Source organism: Bufo gargarizans, chromosome 7 (assembly GCF_014858855.1).
Source record: "Bufo gargarizans isolate SCDJY-AF-19 chromosome 7, ASM1485885v1, whole genome shotgun sequence".
Classification (NCBI taxonomy): Eukaryota; Metazoa; Chordata; class Amphibia; order Anura; family Bufonidae; genus Bufo; species Bufo gargarizans.
In genome coordinates, this window is record NC_058086.1 from 105,708,940 (window position 1) to 105,734,071 (window position 25,132).

The window sequence follows — 25,132 nt, forward strand, 5'->3', positions numbered from 1 at the left end:
TGCAGACGGATCCGTACTGAACGGAGCCTCCGTCTGCATTATTATGGGCGGATCCGTTCTGAACGGATCCGCCCGAACGCTAGTGTGAAAGTAGCCTTAATTGAAACCCTCAAACCCAACCTATTTGCCATGTGTCTCTTGGGTTTCGGGACTTGCTTTGGAGAGGAACAGAGTTCAAGGAGTTATCAAATACACCTATGGTACCCAGGTTGACCATATCCTCTTCCATTTTTCCCCAATAGCTCTTTGTTTGTATAGGGTTTTTTCATACCCCTTGTGACAATTCAACTGCCCTAAAACATCTGAGTGAATACAGAGACCGGACGGAAGTCCCACTCGTAGCATTGCGAGATCGGGCTTGATTGTCAGAGCCTGCAAGCAGTGAGTACGAGAGCGTGGTCTCCAGCTCACCTCTTACAACGTATCAAAGCACAGATCCTGGAATACAGCATTATCAGGAAGGACTATCTCCCATACAGAGGTACAAGTCCAGCTGCTACTATAAAGTATACCTAATACAGCTAACGGCCGGAGTATTTGATACGGTTCACGGCACATTGGTTGATGTGTTTTTTTCTAATTATTAGAGGAAGGACTTTGAACGTATAAGTGTGCACGATTGTGCAGGGCTCCATCAGGTGTCCCCTCTTTCACTATATTATTACATCATTATTTCTTCGTTTACAAACTTTACTCACATTTTTTGCATCACTGTGGATTTTTCTGAAATATCATGGATATGGTTACTCACCTTTGATAATTTATACACAATTATCGGTTTTGTATGAACTTGTTTTGTCACTTATTTATCAATTTATTCACAAGGATACCGCTGGAGCACCATTTCATGTTTTTTCCTCCATCAATTATTGCAACGCGATATGCCAACTAGTGGTTTACACATGGTCGACCAGTTTGATATTATATGTTATTAACATTTTAATAGTGGATATTATTAATTGTTTTATTGTAACATTTTTGACATTTTTATTAATAAATCGGAGTATTTGCCATAGAGTGGGTGCTCGCTCTCCTACTTTCTAATTCACTTGTTACATTGAGGTGGGGCGTCCTCAATTTTCAGCTTGCAGCACCGTACCACCCACTAACAGCAGTGAGCCACTTCATCTAATTAACCTAATCCACATAGTAGTTGGCTGACTCCTGGTATGGTGTGGGTAAGGAAGCTGCTACTGTGCTGATATAGAAAGTGCTGTGAGACATTAAAGTCTGATTAAGGGCCTTGCCTCCGAGACATACGTTCCGTAAGCGGGCCATATGACCTGGAGTGGCACTGATCGTGCGCACAGGAGTACACAGCATCATAGATTAAATCTAATGGCATTAGAGTAAAGAGCTTCTGTCACCCCACTAAAGTAAAAAAAAATATGTGGGGGGCTATTTAAATTCCTTCTACTGCGATAAATGAAAATATAATGGTGCTACTTACTTTCCTTCAGTAGTTTCTTATAAAAAACGAACTTTTTAATATGTAAATTAGGTCTTTACCAGCAAGTAGGGCGTCTACTTGCTGGTAGCCGCCGCAAAAAAAATAACGCCCCCCTCGTCGTGTTGATTGATAGGGCCAGGAGGAGGAGGAGATCGCGGCTGGCCCTGTCAATCAACAAGACGAGGGGGCTTTTTTTGCGGCGGGTACCAGCAAGTAGACGCCCTACTTGCTGGTAGAGACCTAATTTACATATTATAAAAGTTTGTTTTTATAAGAAACTACTGAAGGAAAGTAACACCATTATATTTTCATTTGTCGCAGTATAAGGAATTTAAATAGCCCAAAAAAATAATATGACTTTAGTGGGGTGACAGAAGCCCTTTAAGGCAGCTATCCTACAAGTCAATGTTTGACCCTTTAAATAGGCCTTGAGACATGTCTTGGATAATAAATAAGACAGCAGTGAGCCCTCGCTATTAAGAAGGCAGGGAGACAAGTAACAACTGTTTTACGCTATGTAGGGACAGTTGTATATTATAACTGTGCCTATACAACGTAGAACAGCTGTTACTTGTCTCCCTGCCTATTATACAGTGCTAGTTTTAGCGCAGGCAGTGAGGACAGCAGCAGTCAGCCTGGAGCACATCTCTGCAGTTCAATAAATAGAAGATGGGGAGCGCTGCTAATGTAAGACAGCAAGAAATGGGCCACATTAGAGCTATTTTTCCTAATACAAATGTACAATTTCACATTACAAACAAAATAAAAAAATATTAACTTTAAAGGAGTTTTATGAGACTTTAGAACTGATGACCTATCATCAGGTGCCTTCTAAAAACAGCTGATCAACGGGGGTTCCCGTTGCCGGACCCCCACCAATCAGATACTGATGACCTATCCTGAGAGTAGGTCATCAGGTCTAAAATCTTGGAAAACCCTTTTATATAGCCTCAACTACTCTTCAGATGCTACAGGGCCGTGGTTGCTGGATTTTCAGACAACTGTAAATGTTTTCTAGTTGCTAGTGAAAAATTGGGGTTAATGCTCAACTCTGAACATCTTAGTTTACCTCAAAATGTAAATTTTTCCATATGCACCATTTAACTTACTTACCATCTACATTTGTTGATGGCAAAATAATTGATATCTTTGGCCTGCTGGTTTTATTTCTGCTGGTGGCAGGCAGTAGTAAGTGGTCCTGCAAAAGATTAAAAACACTGTACATATAAATGGCTATAGACAAACATTACAGGGGTTTCTGTTTATTTTATCTACAATGCCTTGCAAAAGTATTCACCCCCTTGACTTTTTTGTGTTTTGTTACACTACAGCTTTAAGATCAATGTTTTGTTAATCAGAATTTTATGTGATGGATCAGAACACAATAGTCTAAATTGGTAAAGTGAAATGAGAAGAATGTATAAATTAAACTATTGTTTAGAAATAGAAAACAGAAAATTGGCATGTGCGTATGTATTCACCCCCCTTTGTTAGGAAGACCATAAAAAACTCTAGTGCAACCAATTACCTTCAGTAGTCACATAATTAGTGAAATGATGTTCAACTGTGTGCAATCTAAGTGTTACATATACACACCCTTTTTGAAAGGCCCCAGAGGCTACAACACCTAAGCAAGAGGCACCACTAACCAAACACTGCCATGAAGACCAAGGAACTATCCAAACAAGTAAGGGACAATGTTGTTGAGAAGTACAAGACAGGATTAGGTTATAAAAAAAATAATAATATCCAAATCTTTGATGATCCCCAGGAGCACCATCAAATCTAATGGAAAGAACAAGGCACAACAGGAAACCTGCCAAAAGACGACTGCCCACCAAAACTCACAGACAGGGAAAGGAGGGCATTAATCAGAGAGGCAGCACAGAGACCCAAGGTAACCCTGGAGGAGCTGCAGAGTTCCACAGCAGAGACTGGAGTACCTGAACATAGGACGACAATAAGCCGTACGCTCCATAGAGTTGGGCTTTATTGCAGAGTGGCCAGAAGAAAGCCATTACTTTCAGCAAAAAAACAAGAAGGCACGTTGTGAGTTTGCGAAAAGGCATGTGGGAGACTCCCAAAATGTATGGAGGAAGGTGCTCTGGTCTGATGAGACTAAAATTGAACTTTTCGGCCAAAGAAAATGCTACATCTGGCACAATCCCAACAGATCACATCACCCAAAGAACACCATCTCCACAGTGAAACATGGTGGTGGCAGCATCATGTTGTGGGGATGTTTTTCAGCAGCCGGGACTGGGAAACTGGTCAGAGTTGAGGGAAAGATGGATGGTGCTAAATACAGGGATATTCTTGAGCAAAACCTGTACCATTTTGTGCATGATTTGAGGCTAGGAAGGAGGTTCACCTTGCAGCAGGACAATGACCCCAAACACACACCTAAACAACACTTGAGTGGTTTAAGGGAAAACATGTAAATGTGTTGCAATAGCCTAGTCAAAGCCTAGATCTCAATCCAATAGAAAATCTGTGGTCAGACTTAAAGATTGCTGTTCACAAGAGCAAACCATCTAACTTAAAGGGGTTGTCCAGGTTCAGAGCTGAACCTGGACATCCCTCCATTGTCACCCCGGCAGCCCCCCTGACATGAGCATGGGAGCAGTTCATGCTCCGATGCTCTCCTTTGCCCTGCGCTAAATCGCGCAGGGCAAAGGCATTTTTCTGAGTTCCGGTGACATACCGGGCTCTCTATGGGGCTGACAGGCAGCCCGGTGACGTCACCGGCACTGATGGGCGGGATTTGGCTCTGCCCTAGCCAGTAAAACGGCTAGGGCAGAGCTAAAGCCCGCCCCTCAGAGCCGGTGACGTCACCGAACACACTGCTGGGCGGAAGTTACCGCCCGGCAGTGTGTTATTGAAAACACAAGAGCCTGTGCCCTGCGCGATCTAGCGCAGGGCACGGGAGCGCATCCGAGCATGAGATGCTCCGATGCTAGGCTCAGGGGGGCTGCCGGGGTGAAAATAAGGGTATGTCCGGGTTCAGCTCTGAACCCGGACAACCCCTTTAAAGGAACTGGAGCAGTTTTGCAAGGAGGAATGGTCAAAAATCCCAGTGCTAAGATGTGGCAAGCTCATAGAGACTTATCCAAAGCGACTTGGAGCTGTGATTGCCGCAAAAGGTGGCTCTACAAAAGAACTGACTTGGGGGGGGGGGGGGGGGGGTGAATAATTATGCACATTTACTTTTTCTATTATTTTGTCCTATTTGTTGTTTGCTTCACAATTAAAAATAAAAATAAAAAATCTTCAAAGTTGTGGGCATGTTCTGTAAATTAAATGATGCAAATCCTCAAACAATCCATGTTAATTCCAGGTTGTGAGGCACCAAAACACGAAGTCTAGGGGATGAATACTTTTTCAAGGCACTGAATATCCTTAGGATAGGCATCAATATCTGTTCAGTGGGGATCCAACACTACAATCCAGCTGTTCTGCACCCACTGAAGTAAATGTTTTTGTGCTACAACTACACACAATGGTGCAGGTTTACTAATGTGTCTGTGCTAAAAATGTGTCTAGAAAAGAGGGATTTCTAAATTTATTCCCCCCAACATGCTCAACAAGGGGGCAGGGCGTATGAGAAGGTGGTGGCCATCACAGGAAAAGAGGTTTCTTCTGGCATAAAATCTGTCTAAAACTAAGCCAACTAATAGTTGGTATATAGTCAGAGAGACATGTCTATCCCTGCACCAGATTTATCATCCAGCCTGAGCCACTGTGATAATTCTGGTGCAGGTCTAGTCAGCCTATCTAAGCTTAAAGGGGTATTCCCATCTTGGACATTGGGGGCAAATCGCTAGGAGGCTTTGCAGGCTCCGTTCGAAGTATAGGTGTGGGACCCAGAGGTGGGACTCCCACCTATCAGGCATTAATGTTCAAAATGGAAATACCCCTTTAATCCATCTTTAACCACTTCACATCCGGGCCATTTAGCCCATTGCTGAAAGAGCTTAATTTTGCAAATCTGATATGTGTCACTTTATGTGGTAATAACTTTGGAACTCTTTTGGAACAATTAAAAAAAAAAAAATCTATTTCTCCACTTTTGGCATAATTTTGGAAATGTCATTTTTTAAAAGGCTTAGAATTTTAGAAGCAATTCTTAAAATTTTTAAGAAAATTTTCAAAACCCACTTTTTAAAGGACCAGTTCATGTAGGAAGTCACTTTGTGCGACTTACATAGTGAAATCTCCCCCCCCATAAATTACCCCACTGTAGAAACTAGACCCCTCAAGTTACTCAAAACTGATTTTACAAACTTTGTTAACCCCCTATAGGTGTTCCACAAGAATTAAAGGAAAATGGAGATTACATTTCTAAATTTCACTTTTTTGGCAGATTTTCAATTTAAATCAATTTTTTTCTTTAACACATTGAAGGTTAACAGCCAAACAAAACTCATTGTTTAATACTATGATTCTGCAGTTTACAGAAACACCCCACATGTGGTCGTAAACTGATGTTAGGGCACACAGCAGGGTGCAGAAGAAAAGGAGCGCCATATGGTTTTTGGAAGGCAGATTTTGCTGAACTGGTTTTTAGATGCCATGTCCCATTTGAAGCCTCCCTGATGCACCCTAACAGTAGAAACTCCAAAAAGTGACCTCATTTTGGAAACTAGGGAATAAGGTGCCAGTTTTATTGGTACTATTTTGGGGTACATATGATTTTGAATTGCTCTATATTACATTTTTTGTGAGGCAAGGTAACAAAAAAATTGCTGCTTTGGCACGGTTTTTATTTTTTACAACATTCATCTGACAGGGTAGACCATGTGCTATTTTTATAGAGCATTTTGTTATGGACACAATGATATCAAATATGTCTACTTTCTTTGTTTCAGTTTTACATAATAAAGCTTTCTTTTATTATGTTTGTGTTTCCATTTTCTGAACACCATTTTTTTTTTTAAATGTTTCTGCCAATCGTATTGTGCAGGGGCTCGTTTTTTGCAGGAAGAGTTGGTGTTTTTATTGGTACCATTTTTGGGTAGATATGTTTTTTTAATCATTCATTATTACACTTTATGCGGCAAGGTGACTAAAAAATTGGTTGTTTTAGCACAGTTTTGATTTATTTATTTTTACAGCGTTCACCTGAGCGGTTAGGTCATGTGATATTTTAATAGAACAGATTGTTACGGGATGTGGCAATACCTAATATGTATAATTTTTCTAATTTATTTAAGTTTTACACAATAATGAAACACAATATTGAAACAAAAATAAATTATGGTTTTAGTGTCTTCATAGTCTGAGAGCCATAAGCTTTTTTATTTTTTAAACGATTGTCTTAGGTAGGATCACATTTTTTGCGGGATGAGGTGACTGGTTGGTACTATTTTAGGGGGCATACGCCTTTTTGATCGCTTGGTGTTCCAATTTTTGTGATGTAAGGTGACAAAAAATTGCTTTTTTTGGCACTGTTTTTATTTTTACGGTGTTCACCTGAGGGGTTAGGTCATGTGATATTTTTATAGAACGGGTTGTTACGGAAACGGCGATACCCAATATGTATACTTTTTAAAATTTATTTCACTTTAACACAATAATAGCATTTTTGAAACAAGAAAATGTTTTAATGGCTAAATGTTCTGAGAGCTATAGTTTTAATTTTTTTTTGTGATTTTCTTATGTAAGGGCAAATATTTTGCAGGCTGATGTGATGGTTTTATTGGTACAATTTTGTGGGATATACGCCTTTTTGATCACTTGGGAGTTGCACTTTTTGTGATGTAAGATGACAAAAATGGCTTTTTTGACACAGTTTTTTTTCAATGGTGTTTATCGGACGGGGTGAATCATGTGATATATTTATAGAGCCGGTCGTTACGGACGTGGCAATACCAAATATGTCTATTTTAACATTTTTTTAAATTGCTTAGTTGGGGAATTGTATTTTTTTTACATGTGAAACCTTTTAAAAAAAAAAAAAAAATTTAAACACTTTATTTTTTTTATTTACACATTGCATCCCCCATAAGGTCATACAAGACCTCTGCGAGATATTTAACTTCACTTTTTTTTTCACTATTGATTTCTCCTGTAACTGGGGCTGACATAGTAGCCTCAGTTACAGGGGAAATACAGCCCCCAGAGAGGCTGTACAGCAGAATACAACACTGTACAGCCTCAGTGCAGGGCGGATCAAAGTCTATGTAAGACCCGACAGCTCCTGCATTCTCCCGGCCCTGGTGGTCACATGAACACCAGGCTGGGACAGACATAGTGCCTGATCTGTATACACAGCACTCGTTGAGCGTGTGTATACAGCGATCTAGAAGGCAGGGACACCTGGGAACTGTCCCTGCCTTCTCTCTGGGTTGTCTTGCTGTCACTGACAACTGGCCCCCCGCTCGGCAGCTGCACATTCCAGAACGTCCATTCAGCGGATGTGAAGTGGTTAAGATTAGTAAATCAGGGCCAATGTATGGAGTTGTAGCTCTGGCGCAGACATCTGGTGATAGAGCTACTGCAGGACCAGCTGCTTGGGGGTAATTTAAAATTCTCATAGGATACAATGTACATGACCTACGGTGCGGATTTTCCGCATGCAAATCTGCACTGAAAATCTGCACGCAATCCTAATCATGTGCATTTACCCTAAAAGTTGCAATTTATTCATTTAATTTTCTTTTTCTTTCTATGCTTGGGAGTCAAGTGGGTGGTCCTACTTAGTGAATGATAGGACCGCCCTTTTTCAACAAAATTAACACCTTAAAGAGGACCTTTCATGTTTTTTTTTAGTTTAATTAAATACCTTTCCTTGTTTTTTTCAAATATCGCTCGTACACCCAGGGTTTCTCAATGGGCATCTTCTGACGCTCTCTGTTGTGATTGGACCTCGGCACAGCCAGGGAGACGCCCATAGAGAAACCCTGGCATCTCCTCCTGCCTGTACCGATGCCCAGGATTAACATACTGAGCGGGAAAACTGCAGAGGGGCACAGTGGGCGTATGAGCGATATTAGAAAAAAACAGGCAGGGTAGCAGCATCAGCAGGGGTACCCCGCAAGGAATTGAATTGAATTTAAAAAGAAGAAGAAAATCCCTTTATTGGCCCTCAGTGGGGAAATTTTGGCATAACAGCAGCAATCACATTCACAACAAAAATAAGGCGCAAAAATAAAATTAATTCGAAATTAAAGAGTAAAAATACAAGAAAAAAATAATATGGAATATACTTTAAATATTAACTACTGGGTTTTTGGGAACAGTGGCAGTTACAAATCCGAACTGCTGCTGGGAGGAAGGACCTATGAAAACGTTCCTTCGTGCATCTAGGATACAGCAGTCTGTCACTGAACGAGCTCTCCAGCTCCACAACAGCTTCATGCACGGGGTGGGAGACATTGTCTAACGGTGTTAATTTTGCTAGAGTTCTTCTGTCACCCACCTTCTGCACTGGATCAAAGGGACAACCTAGAACAGAGCTGGCCTTCTTAATGAGCTTATCCATTCTCTGTCTCTTAGCCACAGATAAGCTGCTACCCCAACAAACCAAACCAAACCATAGATTATGGCTGATTGCAGCACTGAGTCAAAGAAGGTCTTTAGGAGCCTCCCCTGCACTCCAGAGACCTCAGTCTCCTCAACAGTCTCCTCTGCTCTGACCCTTTTGGAAATCAGTGTTATGGCTCCAGTCCAGTTTGTTGTTCAGGTGAACACCCAGGTACTTATAAGAGTCCACCACCTCAATGTCTGTTCCCTGTATGTTCACAGCAACCAAAGCAGCGGGCCTTTGTCTATGGAAATCCATCACCAGCTCCTTTGTTTGGCCGCACTGATCTGGAGCTGGTTTCGCTGACATCAGTCCACAAAATCCTGTGTCCCCTGTCTGTATTCTGAGTCATCCTCACCTGTGATAAGGCTGACTATAGCACAGTCATGAGAGAACTTCTGTAGGTGGCAGCCTGGGGAGTTGATGGAGAAGTCTGCAGTGTAGAGGGTGAAGAGGAACGGTGCCAGCACAGTTCCCTGCGGTGCCCCTGTACTGCAGAACAGCTTGTCAGAGACACAACCCTGAGATTTAACAAACTGTGGGTGTTCTGTGAGGTAGTCAAGTATCCAATGTGACATGTGGTGGTCCACTCCTGCCATCTCCAGCTTGTCCCTCAGAAGTCCAGGTTGGATGGTGCTACAAGCACTGGAGAAATAAAAAAACATGATCCTCACAGTGCTTCCAGGCCTCTCTAGATGAGTTAGAGCTCGGTGTAGGAGCTAGATGATGGCATCATCCACCCCGATGCCAGGCTCGTAGGCAAACTGCAGTGGATCCAATGAAGACCTCACCAGGGGGCGAAGATGGTTGAGAACCAGCCTTTCGAGGGTCTTCATCAAGTGTGAGGTCCGTGCTACCGGCTGCAGCTGCTGAGGTCTTTCGGGTTTGAGGTCTTAGGCACTGGTACCACACAGGAGGTCTTCTACAGCTGTGTTACCTTCCCCAGCCTCAGGCTCATGTTGAACATGTGACCCTTAATGCCACACAGTTGGTCTGAGCAGCACTTCAGGAGCCTGGAGCGGATGCCGTCTGGTCCTGCAGCTTTTACGCACCTTGATCTTCTTTAGTTCCTTGCTCACCTGGAGTGTGGTGAAGGACAAGGTGGGCATGTGGGGGAAGGGTTGATTATCTGGTCAAACCTATTGAAGAACTGGTTCAACTCATTAACCCACCCCAAGTCACCTGCAGTCTGGATTTGACCCGGTTTGTGACCTAAGATGGTTTTCAGGCTTTTCCAGACCCCGCTGCAGCTGGTCCTCAATCTACTTCCTGTAGATGGTTTTCCCCTCTCTGATCTTCCTTCTCAGCTCCTTCTGCAGAGTTTTAAGCTCCTGCTTGTTTCTAGATTTAAAGGCTCTTTTCTTTTCCTTGAAGAGAGCCTTCATTTCTGGGTTCATGCAAGGCTTATTATTAGAAATTTAAGATTACTTACCGGCAATCACTTTTCCGTAAGCCCATGACAGCACCCTTGAGAGACCGCCTCCTTCCGGGACAGGAATCCGGAAACTTTCGTGTAGAGCACGTAAGGAGGGATACCTCCCCCATACCACCAGTTAATTCCGAAAACTTGTTATCCCTTTATTTTTGTTTGTAAAATATATATATATATATATATATATATATATATATTATATATTTTTTTTTATAAATTTCCCTTACGCTCATGACGGCACCCTTGAGAGACGACTAGAATAGTACCTGGCTTTGGGGGGGGAGGGGGGGGGGGACCACTGCCTGTAGAACTTTTCTGCCAAAAGAGAACTGCTCCATAGAGTCTAAATCTAATCTGTAGTGGTGAAAGAAAGTACATGGAGACTTCCAGGTAGCAGCTCTAAAAATTTGCTCAAGTAGTAGAAATGAATCTGGTTGAATGAGCACCAAATCTGAAAGAAGGGGATTCCCCTGCTGAAGAATAAGCTAAGGAGATGGCCCCTACTATCCATCTAGACAGTGTTCTAGAAGAAACTTTATCACCCCTGTTTATACCACAAAACTGTATGAAAAGCCTAGAGGATTTTCTCCATATCAAATATTCTGATAGGCATCTTTTGACATCTAGACAGTGGAGCCCCTCTCTTTCACATTCTTTGGGTCCTGACACAAGGAAGGAAGGGTCCTATGAAATATAGAGAATACTTTAGGTAAAAAAAGAGGGATCTGGCTTAATAAGTACTCTGTCTTCCAGGATGTTAGTATAAGGAGGAACGGCAGAGAAGATGCTTTATTGTGGACTGGACAGACTCCATTCAATTTTTTTTGTATTTCAGGAAATTATTTAGATCCCTTAGATTTATGATCATCCTGCATAACCTGTCCGGTTCGGGTACCAGAAAAAGGGATGAATAAAAACCCCTGCCCCTTTCTGAATCTGGAACAGGAACCAGGATGCTTTTTTATATTAAAAAGATTTATTGTCTTAAAGCCAGGTTTCTTGCAGAATTGTAAGATTTGTAATTCTTAATCTTTCTGGTAGGTGGGGGGGTGGCAAACTCCAGATGAAACCAGTCTTATGATGTCTAAAATCCACAGGCTTAACGAGATCTCTTTCTATGCCTGAAAAAAGAGAAAAAGTCTTCCCCCTACTGGACAGAAACTGTCATTGCTGACTGTCCTTGGGTCTAGAGGCAGACTGTAAGTTGGGGAATCATTTATTTCTTCTATTTTTGCTTTCCTGTCAAAAATTCTGCCTTCTGTCTGTATTGTAATATGTCTTTTTGAGGGCTGGAAACAGGGAAACGCTTATGTTATCAGAAACCTTTTCTAAAAGGTCATCCAATACAGGCTCAAAGAGATAATCTCCTTGACATGGGATAGAGAAAAGTTTATTCTTTGAACCGGCGTCACCCGATCAGCCTTTAAGCCAAACAGCTCTTCTCGCCAAATTGGATAGGGCAGCTGGCCTTTTTGACATTTTGGCAATAGGGACGTCTAGTTTATTAACACGAGGACTCACCCTCATCAAAGGGGTATTTTCTTTTGAAATTCTTAAGAATAAAGAATTTCTTGTCAGGCTTATTACATTCTCTCTGAATTAAGTATTTTATGTTTTAATTTAAAGAAAACACTCGATTTTTTGTACCCCAGGTCACCAACCATTATATCCTGGACAGACTTTGGCTCTCTAGGTACATCTACTTTCATAGTAGCTCTAATGGCTTACGGCAAGGATTCCGTGTCCTCAGGGGAACTCGTGGCGTCTTCATCTGAAGATGATCCTGTTTGCCCGAGGCTGAGGAAGGGATGCATTTCTTAAACATTTTCATTGAATCAGAAACTTCAGATTTGACAATATCTTTGAAGTAAAGATGGGGATTCCTCTTCTACGACTATGTTCATGCAATGCTGACAAAGCAACTTAGATCAAGAAGGAGTGAGCTTTTTCTTGCACACAGCACATTCCCTCCCTTTGGATTTAGTAGTAGCTTTACTGGGGACCTCTTTGATATTCTACAAATAAAATAAGAGAATAACCCCCATTAAATCTGGTCAGATAACATAAAAATTTTGGGATTGACCCCACCAGGAATACCGGTCTAGGATCATGACCCTCCTGGGTAGTCATCATACATGATAGTGGAACAGGATTGATAGTTTCACAAGAAGAATCCACTGAGGATCATAGGCTGGCTGGGCTCCCTCTGACCAGCACTGAAGGGTTTAAATACCCAGAGGTCGGGTCCCTGCCGATGCACCCATGCGGCCTCAGTAGGAGTTTCTCTTCCTACTTCCGGAATGCACACCGCGTGCGTTCCAAGTACAGGAAGTTGCGTGTTACACCCTCCTGTTCGTGCACAGTGCATGTGAATAACTCAAACCCCACCTTCCCTGCCTCTGTTAGTGTTGAGAAAGGGAAGAAGGCAGAGTAAAGGCCCAAGACCTCCTGAACACCGCCAGGAGGATTTGGTGTGTCAGCATCCCCTCCCGGTTATGCTGGGACTGCCCGGGAACACCAACCCGATGAAAATCCAGGACCCAGAGGGATGAACCCCAGACTTAGCAGGCGGCTCCTAGAGGAGACTTATGCTGCACCAGGTAACCCCTGAAACAAAGTTACAGCGGGGCTCCTGCAGCCAAATTCAGCTCTACACAAAACGTCCTATCCATAGGACAGGAAACAGAAAAACTGGTGGTATGAGGGAGGTATCCCTCCTTAAGTGCTCTCCACGAAAGTTTCCTGTCCTGGAAGGAGGCGGTCTCTCAAGGATGCTGTCATGGGCGTAAGGGAAAAACACTGTACCTTCATGGTTGGCACGGTGCTGTCCACACAGAAGTTGATGTAGTCTGTGATGCAGAAGTTGTCGATGTCCTCCCCATGAGGAGCACAGAGCTCATCCCACGCAGTGCAGCTGAAACAGTCCCTCAGAGTGTCTTCAGTCCCCTTAGACCATCCTCTCACTGTGCGCCTCACAGCTGTTTCTCTGCATACAAGGGGTCGGTATACAGGCTGAAGCTAAACCAGATAGTGGTCCGAGTCCCCAGGGGAGGGAGAGGTGAGGAGCTGTATGCCTGTTTAGTATTAGCATACAGTAGGTCCAGCGTTTTATTGTCTCTGGTGTGGCAGTTAACATACTGAGTGAAGGTGGGAAGAATGGAAGACAAACAGGGACACATGATTAAGTCTCCAGAGATCAAAAAGAGGGCTTGGGGGTGTTTTGTCTGGAGTCTGCTGGTCACAGTGTGAACAATGTCACAGGCAACTGAAGCATTGGCAGAGGGGAGCACGTAGACTGCTTAGGCTCCATTCAGCTGTCCGCAAGTGTGGTCCGCATCCATTTCGCAATTGTGCAGAACGGGTGCGGACCCATTCATTCTCTATGGGGATGGAATGGATGCTGAGATCTTCCGGTCCGTGCAGCTCCGCAAGAAAATAGAGCATGTCCTATTCTTGTCCGAAATTTCTATGGGGGTGCCTGCCGGGTGTATTGCGTATCTGCAATGCACTACGGATGTCTGAATGGAGCCTAACACAACAACCTGTGTAAACTCACATGGCAGATGGTGAGGTCTCATGCTAACAGTTAATTAAACAAAAACAAAAATTAAATGAAAAGGTCCTCTTCAATATGCTCAGCTTCTTCGCCATACTGTACCATGCTACATGCAGATCAGCGACCACATTCAAAGTAACAAACACCCTTTTGCATAACATTTTTTTTAAAGCACCTCTAACCCATGAAAAATAAGAAAATCAAGAAAAAAAAGCATATCCTGCTAAGTAAAGTAGTAGTGCCTCCTTCTTTCAAGCCAAACCCATCTTTGGCTGGGGAACAAATGAATTAGCATGTCAAAACAGTAAGTTTGGGAAAGAGCTGGACTGAACAGAAAGTGCTACCCAGCTTTCCCAGGTGCCTGAATGTCAACTTTGCCTATATAGGCAGGAATGATATGTCACTGTCTCACAGGCAAATTTTACTTTCACAAGTGTTGGAAAGCTGTCCTGGTAAAGCTACCCTTAGGATTCTTGCACACAAACAGTTTTTTTTTTCCGTTTCCTTTCCGTTTTTGTGTTCCGTTTGCAGTCCGTATGCAGAACCATTAACTTCAATGGGTCCGCAAAAACAATGTAAGGTACTCCGTATGCATTCAGTTTCTGTATTTCCGTTCAGATAGAACATGTCCTATTATTGCCCACAAGTCACTTTCCGCAAAATGGTTCAGCAAAAAAAATGAATGCATCAGTATGTCTTCCGTATCTGTTCCATTTTTACGGAACCATCTATGTAAAATAAGGAAGGGTGCTGTCTTGGGGTCTGGAAAATCCAATTACCGGTGAGTGTAATCATCATTTTTCCCTTCCCCCACGACAGCACCACAGAGAGAGATTACAGAGAGCCCCCTTCCTTAAGGGTGGGAAACAACTTTCAGAACCTTCTTCCCAAACAGAAGACCGGATTAAGCTGAAGCCGATAATGATGGTAGAAGGAGAAGAACACGTGGCAGCCCTACACATTTGTTCAATAGAAACATTAGCCCTCTAAGCCCAAGAGGTAGAAACTGCACAAGTGGAATGTGGATTAAACCAGAGAAATAACTGTACTAATCAATCTGGCTATGGAACTTTTTGAGGCCATCTTAACCCTAATGCCAAAAAATGAACAAATAAAGCAGTGGACTTCCTCCAAACTTTGGTCACCAATAGATAATGCATAAGACTTCTCCTCACATCTAGGCAGTGAAAGACCCTTTCTTCTTGGTTCTTGGGATCAGCAAAGAAGGACGGAAGGACTATTTCTTGGAGTCTGTTACACTTGGATGGAACTTTTGGTACAAAATTTGGGTCTAGTCTAAGAATAACCCTGTCCTTCTAGAATAAACAGAATCTCGCTAACTCTTCTAGCAGATGTTAGTGCTACCAACAGGACTAGCTTAAAAAGGTAAGAAACTTCACTGAACAAGACGCCAAAGGCTCAAAAGTTTCCCTAGTTAAGGCATTTAACACTAGGTTTAAATCCCAGGGGGGGAACCTAGGACCTCTCACCGGAACAATTCTATCTATAGCCTAGAAGAATCTTACTATCCAAGGGTCAATGGCAAAGTTCTCCCCCCCCCCCCCCCCGAGGGCAGAAAGGGCCAAAACCTGTACTTTAAGGGTGCTCTTAGCTAACCACATAGATAACCCCCTCTGGAGAAACTCTAGGATCTGAACAATAGAAAATTCACAGGGCAAAGAACCTGCCTCTATCCCTGCAAAGGTTAGGAATTTCTTCCAAACTCTAGTGTAGATAAAAGTAGGAAAGCAGTGACAAAGTATAAGTAAAGTAGATACTAGGGCTTTTGAAAATCCATGACTAATTAGTAATGACCAAGTAATGACCTCTCAAATTCCAGGCCATAAGGTGCAGACCCCTGAAATCTGGATGACATACTGGGCCCTGTACCAGAAGGTCCGGGACTTCCAGGAGGATCCTAGACTGACGGACCTTAGGAGAGAAAACAATGCCCTCCTTGTCCTGAAGGGGGAAATCATGATTATTCTCGCACCCTCGTCCGTGATCTTTTTGAGGGCTATAGGAATCAGCTGTAATGGGGAAAGGTGTAACCCAGGCATGTCCAAACTGCGGCCCTCCAGCTGTCGCAAAACTACAACTCCCAGCATGCCCTAATAGCTGTAAGCTATCCAGGCATGCTGGGCGTTGTAGTTTTGGAACAGCTGGAGGGCCGCAGTTTGGACATGCCTGGTGTAACCTAAGGGATAGTCCCATTTCTGAAGAAAGGCATCCACCCCATCTGGGAATTTTCTAGGGTTGAGAGAACATTTTTTTTTACCTTCCTGTTCTTTCTGGTGGCAAACTGATTGATTGAGGGATTTCCCCAATCAGGGGGAATTTTCTGAGACGTCTGCTTCTAAAGCTTCCTCACTATCTGCTGAGGAATCCACTTCAGAACCCCAGTCCTCTACAGACTTCTTTTGGCGCTTATAAGACCTTAGGGAGACTTTCACCTCTGATCTGATATGTGACTGTCTTTTCTATACACTGCTGTATATTTCATATCAAATGTTGGGCACTTACCCACTCCAAATCAGCCAAATACCGACGCCAGGATTTCTCCTTCTGCCGGATCTGGTCTCTTTTCCTCCATCTCTCAAAGCCGGGTTGGTTGTATGGCATAATAATGAGGTATCTCAAATATAGGAGCATGAGGCCGACTCACAAACAACTCACCAGTTACCTCCAGCATGTAACCATGCTTGCAATGGGAGGAGGGAGAAGTCTGCGAGTCCCACTCAAGACTGGCTGATATGGCCCAGGCCTCACAGGTGCACCTAAATGTGGCCTGTAGATGGAAAACAGGCACATTTAAATTGGAGTTTATACACCTCCAAGAATCTCTATATATACACAAACTGAAAAGAATGGCGTGGTATTAGCAGGAGGTGCTCAAAACCACATGCAGTCGTGTATATATATATATATATATATATATATATATATATATATATATATATGTATATGAGCAAATCCTGCACTTGTGGCCCGTTGCTAATGGCGATCCCCAGCAAATATGCATACGGTGGAGGATGCCCGCAGCGAACCACAAGTACCACAATAGACATCCTACACAAGGTAGCAATTATGTGGATGTGATAATCAATATAACAATATAACAAAATCATAGCAAAGACAGGTGCACGCTGCGGTAAATGTGCCTGTTTTCCATCTACAGGCCACATTTAGGTGCACCTGTGAGGCCTGGGCCATATCAGCCAGTCTTGAGTGGGACTCGCAGACTCCTCCCTCCTCCCATTGCAAGCATGGTTACATGCTGGAGGTAACTGGTGAGTTGTTTGTGAGTCGGCCTCATGCTCCTGTAATTTGCCCACTGGCTCCTGGTATTGCCCATACAGCTCAGGTAGGAGAGTGTTAGGTCCCGGGCTACTTGAGAAACCTTGGCGTGGTGCCCGGGCTTAGACATGTAGGACATGTTGACTAATCTCTCAATTTTAAAAGCAGTTTGAGGGTTTAGTAAGACCACAGAGTGCATCTGTCTTTGCTATTATTTTGTTATATAGCTCAAATATAGCCCTGATGTGGAGGGATAGAACTCCTCACCTAGAGGATTTTAATGTAAAAGGAGGAACAGCAGAGAAGATATCCAGTGTGTGTGTGTATATATATATATATATATATATATATATATATATATATATGCGCACCGGCATCTCCCGGCATCCTGACCTCCTTTTGACTGCTCCTGCCTCTTCCCCGTGCCTGTGGAACGCACATCCAGCTTCCTTAACCGAAAGTGCGTCACGTGAAACGCACATCTCACCGGAAGTGATGTCAGTTCTCGCAATGTCTCCTCCTCCTCTGGACCACATGTACAGGAAAACTGGCGCTCGGAAGACCCGATCCACACTGTCCCGACCACATGCGGCGGAATACAACACCCCACCATGGGGCTGTTTCCATATCAATGTGTTCCTGCGTGGCCTCACTCATATTAAGGAGCGCACACGCACCTGCCGCAAGAGCCCTGTAGCATCCCCGGACTACCACCGGATCCTAAGGCCCTGCCAGCCCAACAAATGGAACCCAGCAGGTATTATAGTCAATGGGGCCGGAGCGGTAGTCCGAGGGCATGCGTGCACTAGCAACAGGACGGATCCGACAGGCTGTTCACCCGCCGGAACAGCCTGCCGGAGTTCCGTGCTGCTAGTGTGAAAGTACCCTAAACCCAAATATAATGCTCGAACTAAGGCCACTTTCAGACAGGTATAATATGGGTGCTTTATTACTCGTATATTATGGGCAGAACACCCAAACCTCCTGCAGTTCATCAGAAATTGAGCTAGAGTGCCATAACTCTGGTTCTGATGAACCATGGGAGGACGCAAAAAAAGCCCCGCCCCTGTATTACAGCTGTCTGAAAAACAGCAGATTTTTTTTTCACTACAGTACTTTAAAACAGGTATTTATGGTGACAGTCACTGAGTAAAAATATTTTCCATCTGTCAGAAATACTATATATTATATATTTTTCTCTAGCGAGAATCATTATCGCCATTTAAGTAGCATGTAATGAGTATTGTTAGAGAAGTGGTCTGTATATTTTACTGTAGATTGAGTATGGACAGGAAGGACAGTGTAAAATGTAAACTTCGTTTGGTGCGCATTATTTGGAGCTGTGATCAGGACACTGGTAAACATCTAGGTCATGGTTTCAATAAATGGCCTAATAAGGCCCAGAGGGGTGAATAGATGACCAGTAGAGATGAGCGAACTTCTGTTTTAAGTTCGGCGTCTAAAGTTCGGCTTCCGGTTAGCGGAGAATCCCGATCTGGAACCGGATATGGGTTCCGACTTCCGTTGTGGTCCGTGGTAGCGGAATCAATAATGGCCGATTATTGATTCCGCTACCACGGACCACAACGGAAGTCGGAATCCATATCCGGTTCCAGATCGGGATTCTCCGCTAACCGGAAGCCGAACTTTAGACGCCGAACTTAAAACAGAAGTTCGCTCATCTCTAATGACCAGTGCTCATCTTCACACTCCTTTTCTGGGGGGAAGGGGGGGTACCTGCATGGGAGGGACAGAGCAGTCCTTTTCTGGAAAAAAAAAACACCTGCATGGGACAAACACAGTATATGTTCTCTTATTGATGGAGGAAGAGGAATTGATAACATGCACAAAAGTCCATGTTACCTTCCTCCAAGGGTCATGTACAGTTACACAGGGAAAAATAATCTGCCTCTCTTCTGTGTAGCTTGTCATCACATCCTCCTCTGGCCCCTTTAACACAAGACTAGGATCATTACACATATAGATTTTAGAAACTGGGTTGGGAGACAGAGCTGCATATATATGCATTCATATATTCAGATCCAGCCATCAATAGCAGGGGCGTATGAGCTGTGTCCCTGGCTAATAAAATGCAACATGCAAGAATGTATGAGATATGTCCTTGGCAGGGAAACTGTTAAACAAGTTTGATGCAAGCTGCTATCCCAATACAAAATGAATGCAAAATAATAGGAATTAGACTTACCGGTAATTCACTTTCCAGAGATTTCATCATGACAGCACAAGAGGAGAATGCTCCCCTTTGACCTTCTTGGGACAGGAAACAGAGGTTAAAAAGGTCTCTCCCACCTCCACTCACCAGTGTTTTTCCAGACTACTACACCAGGATGGGTGCAACATATTCATTAAAATCATCAGAAATCTTATATGCAATATTTACATAGCAGTTAGTAAGGGAGGGAATGTACGGGTGCTGTCATGAGGGAATCTCTGGAAAGCGAATTACTGGTAAATCTAATTCCTAGTTTCCAGTTCATCCCTCAGCACAGCACAACAGGAGACGTACCAAATTATAATTTAGGGGGGACCAAGTCTGAGGACAACATATCTCAGATATTTATCATTGGAAAAAAATACCATTTCATAGAATGAGGAATAAACCTGAGACACACACTTTTTGATTCTGTCAAAAAACTAAATCTTGATGACAGAATTTGTGAACCCAGTTGTATCTCTAAAATATCTCTAGACTTAAATGCTTAATTAGAGGAAGAATAAATTGTCTTATTAGACATCGGTCACAAAAAGGATACCCTTTACCTCTAAGCCTAGTCTACAGACTCGCTCTAAAACCAGATAAAATATTGTAACATCCAAAATAACCACTACACTGCGTAAATATTCACCGTAGACCCCTATTGCAGTTCGTTCCCAAAACCTAATTGTTATAATCTGATAAACAACTAACTCTGGATGTCTACAAGGTATATGTAAGAAACAGAGCCAAGCTGACAGCACTGGCACACAGCAGGCATGGACATCAACGATGAGGTAACCAAACTGTACCATTAACTTCATACCGGTCCAGGACAAGCTTGGGATCCCATACCAGGATGAAACCAGGCCAGCCGAGAACCCGCCTGCCCACATAGCTTCAAGGTCAGAAGCAGTCTTAAGGGTTTTGCAAGATCTTTACATGGCACTAGCCAGGAGACACAGGGACTGAGGAGTGGCAAAAGGTTACAGGACTTGTGCAGCTTAGGCCTCATGCACACGACCGTTGTGTGCATCCGCGTCGGTTCCGTCATTTTTCACAGTTTAGCAGAGGTCCCATTCATTTCTATAGAGCTGTGAAAAAAAAACTGATAGTCCTCAGTTTTTTCTCTGCATCCGTGATTCCAGTCCATCAAAAAAAATAACCTGTCCTATTCTTGGCAGTGGAAAACGGAGGACGGACCCATTCAAGTCAATGGGTCCGTCAAAAAAAAAGGATGCAAAAACGGATGCACAACTGGTATGTCATCCGTGTCCGCGTCCGTTTTTTTTCTACAAGACCATGGTGCAATAAAATTACACTTTTCATTAACCTTCCTTTTTTTACCCTGTCAGAAAAAACACTGTCGTGTGCATGAGGCCTTACATAGCTGCAGCTATATGTGTGAGCATGGCTGTAAGTGTGAATGTGGACAAAGGAAAGCACAGTCTATTGCCGTTTTGTAGGCCATGCGCAGAGGCAGGTGGCAGCAGGCCATGCGCAGAGGCCGGTGGCAGCAGGCCATGCCCAGAGGCCGGTGGCAGCAGGCCATGCCCAGAGGCCGGTGGCAGCAGGCCATGCCCAGAGGCCGGTGGCAGCAGGCCATGCACAGAGGCCGGTGGCAGCAGGCCATGCACAGAGGCCGGTGGCAGCAGGCCATGCACAGAGGCCGGTGGCAGCAGGCCATGCACAGAGGCCGGTGGCAGCAGGCCATGCACAGAGGCCGGTGGCAGCAGGCCATGCACAGAGGCCGGTGGCAGCAGGCCATGCACAGAGGCCGGTGGCAGCAGGCCATGCACAGAGGCCGGTGGCAGCAGGCCATGCACAGAGGCCGGTGGCAGCAGGCCATGCACAGAGGCCGGTGGCAGCAGGCCATGCACAGAGGCCGGTGGCAGCAGGCCATGCACAGAGGCCGGTGGCAGCAGGCCATGCACAGAGGCCGGTGGCAGCAGACCATGCACAGAGGCCGGTGGCAGCAGGCCATGCACAGAGGCCGGTGGCAGCAGGCCATGCACAGAGGCCAGAGGCTGCAGGCCAAGCACAGAGGCCAGAGGCAGCAGGCCAAGCACAGAGGCCAGAGGCAGCAGGCCATGCACAGAGGCCAAAGGCAGCAGGCCATGCACAGAGGCAACAAGCCGGGCACAGAAGCTGTGAGGCGGCACGCTGGGACCAGGCACAGTATAATTATTCCTAGATAAAGGAAACAAGTCAAACTAAGCCAGGTTGCTAGACATTAAAGATTTACGTCCTCGACCTTGTCAATTGAATGCAGCCTGAAAATTTTAACTCCACATTCAGTCCACAAACAGGTGATGCTACTATTGTTTGAGTTCCTATTTAGATTTACACTTGGGTTCATAATTAAAGTAATTAGAACTGTTGAGGCAATCCAGTTGGTTAACCACAGGTCTGGTTTACTTATCTGACAAGTAGTTTGCCTGGCTTACTTACCAATCTTGGAGTATGTGCCGCTAAAGCAAGCACCAATATTGTCACGCAGCTTCTGCCAACACCTGCATACAGAGCGTGGGGAAGGAGAGGAGAAAAGGCCCCTTTCCAGCTGATGACTTTTTCAGGCACACTGAAGTGTGATCCTGCTGAACTCCACATGAACAGAGGCAGGGTTAGGAACTGCGGATCTAAACTCCATAAACCCATAGCCATCCATAGTGAGGTAACCACCAGATGCATTACTGACTTCATCAGTGTTAGGAGCAAGCCAGGGGACCTCCGCATAAGAGGTACTGGCACGGCCACTTATTGGGTAGGAAGGATGAGGACGAACCCAAGGATTGAACCCAGGCCATCAAAGAACCCACCTATAGGCTTAGACTCCACAGAGTCAGGCAGCAAGCCATGCACCGCCAGGTGGGTTTCGGGCTGCCAAGGGACCTCTACCCCAAGAGGTTTTAGCAAGGCTATTCGAGACCTGGAAGGGGAAGCCTGACTCCCCTCGAACCTAGTGCCAGCCTTAGGCCCTAAAAGTTCACTCTTCAATCCTAGAACAGGGAATATCTTTGCGCCCTTCCAGGAACAGGACAGGAAGAACATTGGTGAGTGGAGGTGGGAGGGACCTTTTTAACCTCTCTGTTTCCTGTCCCAAGAAGGTCAAAGGGGAGCATCCTCCTGTTGTGCTGTCATGAGGGATGAACTGGAAAAAAAGTTTTCATGAAATGCATTACACATTTCTTTGTAAAGGGCACCTCTTTTAAATTTCCTACTTACCCTACGAAAAGAAACAATATAAAATGTGTCACTCCTTCTACGGATAGCTTCCAAAAACTCTTGATAGCTTCTTGGTGAAGAATAATATATCTGTAACTCATTTACAGAGTTCCTAGGAAGCAAAGAACGAAGACAGTAAATGTTTGCTGATCACACTACTCATCAAAAGCTAAACAAATCTTGGAAACAAGCTAATCAAGTTCCAGCAAATTTACAATGTGCATAATGGACTGTTATTATTCTTATAAACATAATGTGGGTAATTTATTAAAGCCCAGCATTTCACACGCCAGTCTTACTAAATGCCCCTGGTGGAACATCAGACCAATTTATTACGAGTCTCATGTCTCTTAATACATTTGTCTCATCTTCTACTGTTCGTGCACAAGGCGCTGAAGTTGATTTCTGGTGTAATGACTGCAAGTTTTCTGGTGCACATGTTGGTACATTAGTCGGGATGTTGAGCTTCCATCAGTGGTCTTCCTACTCCCACCCACTTTTTCGAAAAGTGGTGAGGGTGTGGGAAATAACTAAAAAGTCACATATTTTATAGTTGCCATTTTTCTAGTCAAAAAAAACTGGCGTAAAATATCAGACCTTAATATGCTGAGTGCTAAGCTATTTCTCTAAACTAGGGTATAAAAAGTTCCATATAGTTGGAATCTGTTCTCCCATGACACAAACCTTCTGTTCTCCCATGGCATAAACCTTCAATATGGCTGTGTAATGCTGGGAGCTGCTTCTCCACACTGAGAGATGAGTGCGCCCATGGTCTGGCTTGAAAAAAAGCTTCTAATATAAGCCCGAAACATCACATTTGTTGTCTTCTATTGGAATATTACAGCTGTGTACTGATATGTGACAGAGGTTAACAGCAAAAACAGAGAAAGCACTATGGCCACATCCAAACCAGTAGGGAATGGATTATACTTTTTATGAATGAAGCTCCATCCTTAGAACCCTCAGTGGGTTTCATCACTCTCCTCTATTTACTGTCGTCAGTAGTATATCCTTGGTACACAGCTGGAGAAATTCATCAAAAGTAGTGCACTTGATAAATAGAGGTGTTTCCACCAGCAATCAATCACATCTATGGGAAGCTCCAGGAAAACCAGTCACCATGAACAGTAATTTACAAGCAGCAGGTTAGAGCAGGAGGAGCTGAGCAGATTGATATATAGTTTTATGGTAAAAGATTCAGTAAAACTTCTATTTCATTCATTTATATTCCTGGTCATTCTGAGCTGTGAAGCCAGGGAGGCGGTCCAATCAGTGATTGACAGCTATCTCTGTATACACAGTCATAAAGGGAAGGCTGTCAATCACTGATAGGACCGCCTACTTGACTCCAAAGCCCAGAATAAGCAGGAATTTAAATGAATGAAATAAAAGATATACTGAATCAGCTGCCTTCAGCTCAGAGACCATGCTCTATGTGACAGGTTCCCTTTAACCAGGACAACACAAAATAGCTCTGTAGCGCCAACAAATGGATAGCTACCTTATGAGTCAATGTCTGTCCATATATAGGGAACCTGTTACCATGAAAATGCATAGCAATCTTCAGACAAGTTATGGAGCAGGAGGAGCTGAGCAGATTGATATATAGTTTTATGGTAAATAAGTCAACAAAACCTGTAGTTTATTCAATAATATCTCTGTGCCTTCTGAGCTCAGTAGCCAAGTGGGCAGTCTTTCCAGTGATTGACAGCATTCCCAGTATAAATGTGTGTGCAGGTAAAGCTGACAATCACTGGCTCAGAAAAAGCAGAGATTTGAATGAATATGTTACAGGTTTTGGTGACTCATTTCCCATAAAACTATATATAATCTGCTCAGCAACTCGTCCAGGCTCCCTTTAAACAGACCTTTGAATATGACTTGGGATATAAGCCCATAAAAAGTCACCCAACAGCAGCCAATAGTTTTGAAATTTTAACCCCTTTTCAGTGCAGAGCACAGGTTGGCTGGGTGAGAGGCCTCTTTATGTGGGGGCATAAAATCTCTCCTTGTGAAGACTGCCGAGTTGGCATAGTGAGTCTTATATACCAGGTGATGATCCCTGGGAAAACTGAAAAGTAAATAGCCTTTGAATATGACTTATAGCCCAAGTCATGTTCCAAGGCTGATTTAAAGGGTTAGGCATTGACTTAACAGGTAGCCATCCAATAGGTGGCACTAGAGAGCCAACTTTTGTCCTCCTGGAGGAGGCTGAATTGGGACAACTGTAACATCCCTGCTACTACCAGGTATTTTTTAAGCTTGTAAGGGAACACCATTTGGAGGGACCAGAAACTATCCGCAAAGCTCATCTGAGCAAAGATTTAAATGAAATGTGTCATCAGAAAAGAACCTAGGGGATCATTTACCATGCTAAAAAACACCTAAAATTTGGCTTATTTTAGGTGCAGATTGCGGCGCAATGCTTCGGC

At 43.8% G+C, this 25,132-nt stretch overlaps 1 protein-coding gene across 2 annotated transcripts in view; it reads right to left on the reverse strand.

Moving 5' to 3' along the window:
- Positions 1 to 25,132, reverse strand: part of ATF6 (activating transcription factor 6) — a 313,452-nt gene that overhangs the window by 83,759 nt on the left and 204,561 nt on the right. For both annotated transcript variants that reach the window (XM_044302165.1, XM_044302164.1), the window contains 2 exons: positions 22,701 to 22,812; positions 2,564 to 2,648 (listed from right to left, as the gene is read on the reverse strand). In XM_044302165.1, coding sequence (XP_044158100.1) covers positions 2,564 to 2,648; positions 22,701 to 22,812 — 197 coding nt within the window. The remainder of the gene's footprint in view (positions 1 to 2,563; positions 2,649 to 22,700; positions 22,813 to 25,132) is intronic.